Genomic DNA, 10,396 nt, shown 5'->3' with positions numbered 1-10,396 from the left:
CCCATCTCGGAGGTTGGCCTGAACCCCAAGATCTCCAAGGGGCAGCCTGCGTTCACCCCCCACCTCCGGCCTCGCGGCGGGCTCTGGGTAACTCTGTGCATCCTACCGGACTTTGGCTCCTTCTGGGATCCTCAAATCCGAAGACCTCCCGGAGGGAGAGTAGGGCTCGGGGTTGGGCACCCCGTGCCCCAGAACGCCCCCAGGCCCGGCGGGGAGGGTCGACGATGCCTCTCAATCCGCGGGCCCAGCTCAGAGTGCGCCTCCGCCCCAGCGCCCCAGCGCCAGGCTGAGCCAGACGCTCGATCCTCAGGACGGCCTAACCTAACCTGCCCCAGCCGCCCTGGCCCCGGGCGCGCATGGAGGGGGGTGGAGGGTGGGGATGGTCTGGGGCCCAGGCCGCAAAGTCAGGGTTCCACCACGTGGGGCTCTGGGTTTGAAGTGTTGGTGTCACAAATGGGGCGTGGTGAACAGGCACCACCGACCACTGGTGCCGGGGGATTCCGGGTGGCTGGGCACCGGGTAAACCCCTGGCCGCCCCAAGGCCCCAGTGACCCCCGGGTCTCGCCGGTGTTCTACTGGCCGCTAAGGAGGGCAGGTGAGCAGACCTGAACCCTCAGACACCCTCCTGGGGGTCGACTCCCTGAACCCTGAGATTTGCCGCTTTAGGGAAAGCCGGAGGCCCAAGAACGACTCCCCAGCTCCCAGACTGAAAGGCCAGAAACACTCCCCACACCCCGAAAGCAAAGGGTCCCAGGTTCGATGTGGCAGTCCCCTCTGAAGGTGGGGCGAGGGGGTTCTTGGGTTTGAGGCCTTGTCCAGCCGCCTAGGTGTGTGTGTGGGGAACAGGGGGCAAAGCCGATCGGCTGCCCGGGCCGCCGGCCCCGTCCCTGCCGGACCCACTCGCTCACCCCGAACCTCCGACCGCTCCCTTGGCTTGAACCCCAGGCCGTGCACGAATGCCAAGTCCAACCTCAACTCGAAAGCCACACGCGATCTTAACCAACACTGCCCTCCGTCTCCATCCCTGGTTTATTAATTTCACGGAAGGTCTGCAGAACGTAGCTGGAGGTTTCCAGGGTCTCCGGCGCTCGGGGCTGGTCTGGCCCGCCCGGTGTGGCCTGGGGCCGCCGGCCTGGCCCGGCCGCACCCTGCCCGCCCTCCCCCTGGGGCTCCGATTGGTCCTTAGCTCGGTCTCCTCCTGCTCCTTTCTTCCAGGTCCTCGCTGGCATGGACCGAGCCTGGGAGCGGGTCTTCTCTGTCTGGAAACTTCTCCAGCAGTCACCATCCCTGCCAAGCCGACGAAGTTTTCTTGTTTGCAAAGAAACTGGTAAGCTAATGGAACTTAGAATAATCGGAGACAAGAAACATGCTAATCGCAAATGAAATCTTCAGACAACCGAGAAAACGGTTAGAGATATCATTGAAGGACTTATGCGTTCGATACAGATGCGATTAGACTACATTAGACTCTCATCTATAAATTAGATTCCATATGAGAATAATCTGTAATGATCCAAAGTCTATTAAAGTTATCAATGGAAAGGCGAGCCGGGTGTCTGTACAAACTGCTTGGATGGTTCCATGCTAAATGTTTATAAAAGTCAGAATTGGGAGAGGACCAAGCCAATCCAACGCCTTACTTATAAGTAAGAAGCACGAGGCTTAGAGAGATCTAAGATCCCACCCCAGGTCACACAGCACTGAGCGGGCAGAGGAGGCCCCGTCTCCCGCTGGAGAGTTTCAGGTGTGTTCTACAGAGCAGACAACCCCTACATGGACTTTTCTCTCAGGTTTGGCTCTCTTGAGATGAAAGAATCCCAAGGAGGATACTATTTTCCCCAGGAATCCCGTCCTCCCTGCCACTTCAGACAGTCTAGACTCAGGAAAGAAACCGGAAGTCTCCCGTCTCCCTTCCACGATTCCGGGGTTTCAAATTCAAACCTCGGCACCGCCTCGCCCAACCCCGGAGCGCCACCACCGGTGCAGTTCTCCGACGTCACCGACAGGTGGCGGGTTCCCCACAGGCAAACCAACCCGGAATGCGTCCGCACCACTCCCTCCTGGTTCTCCACCCTACCCCCAGCCTGGGTCGCTTTTCCAAAAGAAAGAAGGGAAGGGGCGCTGTGCGGGGAGACCTGGCTGGGTGCCCAATGGGTCGAAATGAAAAACCCAGCAGACTGGCTCGATCTCACATGACATCTTTTTTTTGGGGGGGGGCTCAGTAAACTTGGGCCTCCGAAGGCAAATACTCGACCTGCTGGACCAGAGAACCTCCCCTCCCCACCCCCTCCCGACCTGGGGTTACCCCTAGAAGGCCTTATCTCCTCCTTAACGAATACGCGCTACTCTCCATCTCTCTCTTCCAGGTTGTCTTCCTTGGCTGCCAGCCCTAGCCCCCACCATTGCTGTCTTTTTTTTTTTAATGTTTTTTAGTCTTTTATATATGGGGGCGGAGGGTGGAGGGATAAACGGGGGGGGGGGTTTGGAGGCGCTTTTTCAATTGCGGCGATAATTGTCCGCGAGATGGGTTTCTTAATCTGCTCATCCATTATTGACTTCTCCTCTAATATTTGGCTTTGCCGCTTTGATCGCTCGAAAATCACATACTTGACTTCTTTGCATAACAATTTTGGGGCGGGTGTCCGGGGCGCAGGAGGAGACGGACGTGCCTGGAATGACTTCAGGGTGGGTTTTGCAGCCCACTTCACCCCCCCTCCTCCCTCCTCCCCTCTCTCCACTCCCCACCCCGCCCCAGGAAGTGAAGCCAGAGCTTTTCTGCACAGCCCCCCCCCCACTCCTCCCTTAACTCCACCGTCCTCGACAGATTCCTGGCAAAGAGGAAGTAGCTAACCTTCCAGGGGCTGGGAGAAAGGCTGGCATCTTGAGAATCCCCAAGTAGGATCCGGACAGGAAAAGGGAACGTGTCCCCTCGCCCCCATCCCTACCCCTACCCCGGATTGTGTTCCTTTGACCTCGCTCTCCTCGCGCGCGCTCTGGGAAGAGAGCACCTCACCTCGGGGTACGTGGAGTGGTTCCGGCGGCCAGAAGACCACTGTTTGGTGCGCCTGCGCGCTCTCCTGGGGATGGAACTGGGACGCCCCTCGATTCTGAGCAGTGGGGCGGGGTGGGGGGGAGTGGGGAGGGGAGGCAGCGGCTGCCTCCGTCGGAGCCTGACCCACACCCTTCCCCTCTCCAAAGCTCCGCAGCGTAACGAGGCCAGCGGGCCTACGCTCGATTAGGTCCTCCTCCTCCTCCAGGCCCCTTTGATCTTGACCTTGGCACGTGTAGCCCACCCTCCTCCCCGCCGCCGTCCAGCCAGAAATGCTGAGATAGGGATAGGTGGGAAACCAAAAATCCTGGGGCCTTTTATTTCTTTTTTTTTTATGTGAATTTAAATGCACCCCTTGCCGGGTTCAAAGACGATCGTGAGAAAGTTTGGGAAGAACAGAGAGGGTTCCACGGACAGCGGTTGGCTTGGGCAGACGTCCTGGGTCACTGCTTCCAACGCCGGGGCCAGAAGGAACTGCGTTCCCCCCTCTCAGCTCGCACAAAACACGCCGAGACACGCGCACACCGAGACCCTCCATCCGGCCTCGCAGTCGGGCGAGAAGCCCCAGCATAAACTCACGTGGGCAGGGTGGCAGAACGATCGAAGAATCGCATCCTAAACTCCCAGGTCTGCACACATCGAACACACATTGGCCCTCACCTTGAGCATGTGTGTGACCCGAGACCGGGTCACACGCAAACACGCACGCGCAGGACCGCACACCCGTCCCCCCCGCCCCGCGCGCCCGGAGCAGCGTCGCCCAAGCGGGCAGACCGCGAAGGTGGCCCTGGACGGCCTGCATCTGCCAAGACGCCCCTTCCTCCTGACCGGCCGGCTTCCGATCCAGTCTGAGAAGGGAGACAGGCCAGCCCTCCCTCCCCCTTTCCGCCTCCACTTCCAGGCTGCTCAGACCCTTCCCGCTCCGCCCCACCTTCCACACTAAACTTTCCCGTAGCCTCTCCGACCCGCACCCCGCCCCCTCCCCACGCGTCCGCAGCGCCCAGCTCTGCTGGAGAACGGAGCTTTGCCCTGCACACTCTCGGGGAAGAGACGTCGCCAGGATGCAGCCCCGGGGCAAAAGGAAGACGCTTCCCAGACCGGACTTCGGGGTCGGCGGGGAGGAAGGCGGGCAGCGCGGCCAGCTCGCAGCCCTGGCATCGAGAGTGAGTTCTCGGATTTCTTTTCTCCCAGTGGGCCAGGGGAGGCGAGTCCGGCACGACTCGGATCCCCAGAGGAGTCCCGAGGCGCACACTTAATCCCCAGAGCGAGCAAAAAGAACACGGTTTGGGAGTCGCTGGGGTGTTTCTGAGCCAAGGATTTGGATGCTGTTTTATCTTCTTTTCTCTCATCGATTTTTAAAAAAAATTTTTGGTCTCCTATTTTGGGGTTTGGATCTCCTCCTGGGGAGCAGGAACTCAGCGGAGGGTTGGGGTGTCCCGGGGAAGAAAACCCGGAAGCTGCTCTGGCCCCTCCTAGCTAGCTTCTCTGCTCGCCCCCACCCGCGAGCGCGCACTCCAAGGCAGTGGACCCCCCGAGCCGGGCCGAGCCGGATCGAGGCCGGAGCAGCCACTCGGTCAGGTGGGGACTGGGGTGAGGGGAGACTTGCCAGTCTCGGGAGGCGTCAGTCCCCTGGAACATGCTGGGGAGGAGGGAGGGGTGAGAACGAAAATCAAAATAAAGTAAGAGAAGAAAATGCGACTGCAAATGTTGTATTCACTCCGATTTCTCTCCCCCCCCACCCCCTCAGGAAAAGAGAAAGTTGAACTCTCAAGAGTTTGGGTTCTGGGATTTGGGGGTAGGATTCAGTATGAGGGAGAGGGATGCCGAATTAAAGTGGGAAATAGAAGGAGAAGTGCGTGTAGTCGCAAGTTTTGAAACTCTCAGGTTCAGGGCACTCGGCCGGCTGTTGTGCTTCAGGTCTGGGTTTACAAATAGGGTTGAAGAAGGCTGCCCAGAACCCCAGCGAGGGCCCTGCATCTCGCCCGCCTCTGTCCCGCGCAGCCCGAACACGGCGCAAACCCGCGAGCAGCGAGCAGCCGGGTGTGTTCACTGCCGGCTTCCTCGGCACCGAGAGCAGAACGCGGCGGGCACTGGGCCGGCCTCGGGGCAGCCAGAATCCAGACAGGCCCTTCGGAATCAATTTATGAAAAGCCAGGCAATCTATCACCCGTTTTCCACAGTCAAGAGGAGAAAGATCTCAACTCAGATGAGAGATAGAGAGAGAGAGAGAGATTTTCTGGAACAAAAAGAACCTTGAACTACTCCCTGGGGTAAAGGGAAGAAAACTCTGGAGTAGTAGATGCGAAGCACATAAACCAAAATACTGAAATTTCGAAAAGTGACATTCTCCCCAAAGCAGGCTTTTCTCTGGCTCTGCAGACACTTATGGGTGTGTTTCCAAGAAAACAAGAAATCCTGTGTGCGAGCCCCTGCCCCTGCCCACAACTCTTCTTGGGTGCCAACAGACAAAGCTGCTAACCCTGTTTCAGGAGTCCACAGAAGGGTTTATTTTTTTCTAAGGTGTACCTCGCTCCCACCCGCATCTACCCCACTAGCTTAATTCTATTTCTCAGCTTGTCTACCCCCACTCCAAGCTCCAAGCAGAACTGCTTCGGATCCCTAACCAAAACCCCAACGAATCCCCCCAGCACCTACCCACCCCTCACATTATTATCGCCTTCAAATGAAGACCGAAACCCTAAGCGTTAATTGAATTAGTCTATTGAAAGGACTGTCAGGTACAATGACGGGGCTCGAGGCCCCACATTTCCCAAGGTCTATAGGCTTTGGGGACCTGCGATGTATAGTCTGACCTTCAGGCTCATAATAATACCGCGGCACTTGTAGCAGAAATCTCCTCGCATTCACTCCCAACAAAACCGCTGGTCACCCAGTCCCCGTAGGAAGGCTGCAAGCTATTGTATTCCGACAACTCATTCATGTCCCGCACCACGAGGCCCCACTGCCATCTGATCTACACTGGAAATGCGATTACCACCGTGTGCAGGCAACACGCTCCTACTCTCGGCCAGTGGAGCACACGTCAGGCCAAGCTGCAGGGTTTTCATCAAATTTCACAATTCTCCCCCTCATGCCCATCCTCCAAGGAGAGTTGGAAACTCACAGCACCCAACATGTGTCTGCCTCAACGAAATTTGAAATTCCTCCGAAGCACTGGGTAGTGGGAAATTTCACTTAAGGAAAGAACACAGCAAAATCTCATCAAACACTTTCACATACACACTATTATGCACACAGGAAGGTTTCCTGTCACCAGCACACAATTATACACAGACACACAAAGCTCTTAAGAGATTCCTTCCCTTTCCCCGCCATCGAAAGTTCTGTTCCTCAAGTCTCCAAGATTACTAAGTAGGTTTTACAAGATGGGAAAAGGGCAGGGGAAAGGAAAAAATTCTAAGGCTTTACTCCTAGAAAATTTATAGGTCTTCATATTAGATGATCCTCAAACTTCTCTAGCAGCCCCTCTCCCCAAATACATGCACACTGTTTCTCCGATTGGCCCGTTGTCCCAAGCCCTGTGACAGCTCTAGATTAGCCTCCAACTTGTAGGAAGTCTAGAGATGAGAGGGGCTGAGTGTTGGAGCTCTCTACTATCTGAGCATAGTTATCTTGACATCACTCCTGAGCACTGACAGCATTTTGAGCCCCACCCCCTCTTTCAAAGAGGAAGAAGGCTCCCCTTCACTTTTCGCATTTAGAACAAAACAAAATCGTTTGCTCTCTTGTCATTTTCTACTTTTATCTGGCTGGCTACGGAAAGGTAACCTGGGGACAATCAATTCCTGAGACATGGCTCAGGTAACTGCACAACTCAGAATTACAAAGAATATGAATAGATATTGGGCTCCTCTGTCTTCTGAGCCCATTGGCCTAGGAACAGATGGCTTCTGGGGGAGGGGGGTTACACTCCATTTGGGACAGCCTCCCTCACCTGCTTCCATCAGGCTCCCCACCCTACCATCCTGCCTTGGGTGTCTATCAGGTTGGAAAAAAATTCCTTAACTGCCAAAAGCAGAAAGGAGCACTCTGGAAGAGACCCGTGCACCACTGTACTCTCTGTTTCACAGTTCTCTCAAACCCTTTTACCCACATGCTTGTACACAAAGATCACTCTGCCCCCAGCTTCTCACCCACATGCCCAGCTCCGGGCTCACAGTTTCCTGGACCTCTCTTTCACACACACACACACACACACACACACACACACGTCTCAGCCAATTTGCTCATTCATCCCTGAGCCGGCACACACCTCACTCCAAGGCTTGCTAGGACGCCAACACGCTCATATCCCAATAGTACGTTCAGTATGAGGAGGAAGAGGAGGGCATAGAGCCTAGGCGGGGGTCGTGGAGCGCAGACTGAGTGGGGTACAGTGCATTCGGCCCAAGCTGGGCCTAGGAAAAGGTGGGGGGGGACAAGCCAACGCGCGCACGGAGCGTCGCCTAATCCAGCCCGAGCTCGTGGGCCGCGGGTGCATTTATCATCCCATTACTGTAACAAATCCGGGCTCCACTACATGAAAGGTAAAATGAATTACCGACGTTAAGCCGTCAATAAAGTCATTTCTGTAAATGGTGTCTCCAAAGGGCCGCCGCATTATTCAGCTGGCTTTATCAGCTGGCTGGAAATTACGTGGAGGAGCCGGGCCGCGCGGCGCGCGGGGCCGCTCACTTTGATTAAGCGTCTTGCCAGCGCGATGTGACAGAGCTTTTGACCAGGGTTTTATTCACAGGCCTGTGATGAACGCCAAGCTGATCAGGCGGAATGAAGAGTAATTAAAACCTATAAATTATCTTCCGCAGCCCTTCTCACGGCGTCTCCTGCAGGGGAGATAAGGCGTCGAGACCCTATTTACCGCGCTGAAAGGGACCGCGGCGCACAAAAGCTACGCGGCTAAATAGGATATTGATAGTGTCCTAATTAGAATTTAATTAAGTACCCACGCTCGCTTGCGGGATAAAGATTTCAATTTTGTGAACTTAAATATAAATAAGACTCCACCCCCCATTTCAGAAGAGAGTGGGGGCACCTGGAGATTTCGGGGAGTCTTTGGGTATGAGGCCAAAGGGGACCTGGAAGACTCCAAGACGGGTCTGGGAGTGGCTTGGGCAAGTTAAGGGACCAGTGGTGGGCCTGCCCATTGCAGCGCTCGGGGAGAGGTTCTCTTCCTGTCCAGTGCGCAGGTGTAGTTATGAACCGAGTCCCCAAATCAGAAAAACCTGCAATCCTCAAGATACATTGAGTAATAAGATTTCTTGTCTTCCACCAACTCCCTCTGCCTCCCCTCTTGGAGAAACTTCAGTTACTGCGTAACTGGGTTTTTCCTGTTTTTATTTGCATGTTCCTCCGAACCTAACCCTAACTGGGCTGGCTGTTTTGGAAGGCTGAGGGTAGGGAGCTTTATTCATATGCCCCCCCCACAAATGGCAATCTCTTTCAAGGGATCCTTTCCTGATGTGAGGTCACAGATGGTGCTCAAGGGGAGCAGGTTCACTGGATTTGCAGTAAGGCATCTGTGCCAAGGCCTTAGCCGACAGTCCTAGCCCTAGCCCTCCAAAACAGCCCCACAACAAACCTTACCAGAGCCAAGATCCTCAACCATCTTACCCGGCCTCCCCATCCCTAGGTAGGGAAAACTTTCCAGATGAGCTCAAAAGACCTGAACATGGGAGCAGCGAGAGGCACCGTAATCTCTCAAAGCTAAAGAAAAGTGTAGAGATAGATCCTAAAGACATCGTAGGAGTTTGATGCAATCGAAAGCAATTAAATTACCCAGAAACTAGGGGATTCTCCCACATCTTTGGCTGGCCAGGACTCCCTCCTCCGCCCCCCACACAAAAGAGCTCAGGGCTTTTATTTATTTATTTGATTTTTACTTTGCAGGGAAATCAAACAGGGAGGAACTTGAAACATAGGCCTAGTACCCCTAGGCATTCTGATACTTCATAGCCAGTGGCCTTCCCGGGACATCTCTACACAGTAAGAGAGTCTGGACTCTGGACGCCAGGAAAGGAAGTTTGCCTGCTCTCGGCTCTTCTTCACCCTCTGGGCCTGCCTCTATGGCACCAGATCAGCTCCCCAGTGTTGAAGGTTTGAACAGGGAAGGATATGGATGAGGATCTGTCAGAAAGAACAGAGTGAGACTTCTCAGTTGCAGTGATAGCCAAAGTGCACCTCTGAAAGTAGCCAACTCTAGGTCTATTTCACATCACAGGCCTATTCCACAAGGCGTGCACACGCCCGCACATACATGCACAGGCAATGACAAGCTTTCTCCCTTAACAGCAGAAACATGTATGTGTAATTGAGAGACAGGCAATCCGACAGACAGAGACAGAGAGACAGGAGACACTGAGTTTCTCAGGCATAGGAGTGCAAAAGAACCCAAGCCTCTGCCTCCTGACCCAGTCCAAGTGTCAGCGCTCACGCATCCATTATCCTACATTTCCCCAACAAGTTGTTTATGAAATCCACCCCTCCTTGGTCTCTTCTCCTCATCCTCAGTCCCGATCTGAAGGAGGAGGGAGGGCGCGGGTATGGAGTGGGGGGGGGCGGCGGACCAGACGCACCGGGCCCAAGCTAAGGCACCCCCTCTCCAACCGCGGCCGCCGCCCCCGGATTATTTATCCGCAAAGTCCCGCGCGCACCCATTGGGCCGAGCCGCGAATGTCAGCGCGAGTCGCGTCTCGCCATTGGCCCCGCACACGTGCGGCCCTGGCTCACGTGCTTCCGGTTTGAAGGCAAAAAGTGTGCCTGGGTGATTTTTTTTTTAAGCGAGAGTTTGTGCAAAGATCCGAGCTGTCAGAGATTTGAGGGGGGAAAAAAGCAGCCCGGCGCTGGCGGAGACGCGCTCTCCCTGCAAAAACAAGCAAAGGCGATGAAAGGCGCTGCCAGCCTCGCGCTCTGGGCACAGCTGAGCGTGACACCCGGGGAAGTCAAACCCCTCACTCCTGCCTAGGAAGATGGCTAGACTTTAAAGACTATTTTTTCCCTTTAAGAAAAAAAAATTCTTGGAGCTTTTTTTTTCCTTTCTTTCCTTTTTTTTCCTTCTTCTTCTTTGGCCGTGGCTTATTACCCATTTGAAACAAACCATTGCATCTGATTGCAGAGAGAAAAAAAGAAATAGCCAAGTGTCTCTATATCTGGATGTCTACAAATTAAGAGAGGGAGAGACAGCGAGATCTAGCTGCTCGATAAGACCGAGCGATCCAGGCCAGACGCCTGGGCTCTCTCTCTCTCTCTCTTTTTTTTTTCTTCCTGCACCCGCCCCGTGCCTTCGCCGAGGCTTTTGCCGGCCTCCTTCCTCCGCACACCCCCACGGGC

General features: G+C 55.0%; 1 protein-coding gene across 1 annotated transcript in view; it reads left to right on the top strand.

Annotated features, from left to right (window-relative positions):
* Positions 1–224: 224 nt before the first annotated feature.
* Positions 225–10,396, top strand: part of En1 (engrailed homeobox 1) — a 14,389-nt gene continuing 4,217 nt past the window's right edge. Inside the window, exons 1-4 of the mRNA XM_013020666.1 lie at positions 225–254; positions 1,216–1,327; positions 4,967–5,089; positions 8,087–8,181. Of these exons, the coding sequence (XP_012876120.1) occupies positions 225–254; positions 1,216–1,327; positions 4,967–5,089; positions 8,087–8,181 (360 nt within the window). The remainder of the gene's footprint in view (positions 255–1,215; positions 1,328–4,966; positions 5,090–8,086; positions 8,182–10,396) is intronic.

This window comes from Dipodomys ordii, unplaced genomic scaffold (genome assembly GCF_000151885.1).
Source record: "Dipodomys ordii isolate 6190 unplaced genomic scaffold, Dord_2.0 Scaffold52, whole genome shotgun sequence".
NCBI classification, from domain to species: Eukaryota; Metazoa; Chordata; class Mammalia; order Rodentia; family Heteromyidae; genus Dipodomys; species Dipodomys ordii.
This window is presented reverse-complemented; position numbering and strand designations above follow the sequence as displayed.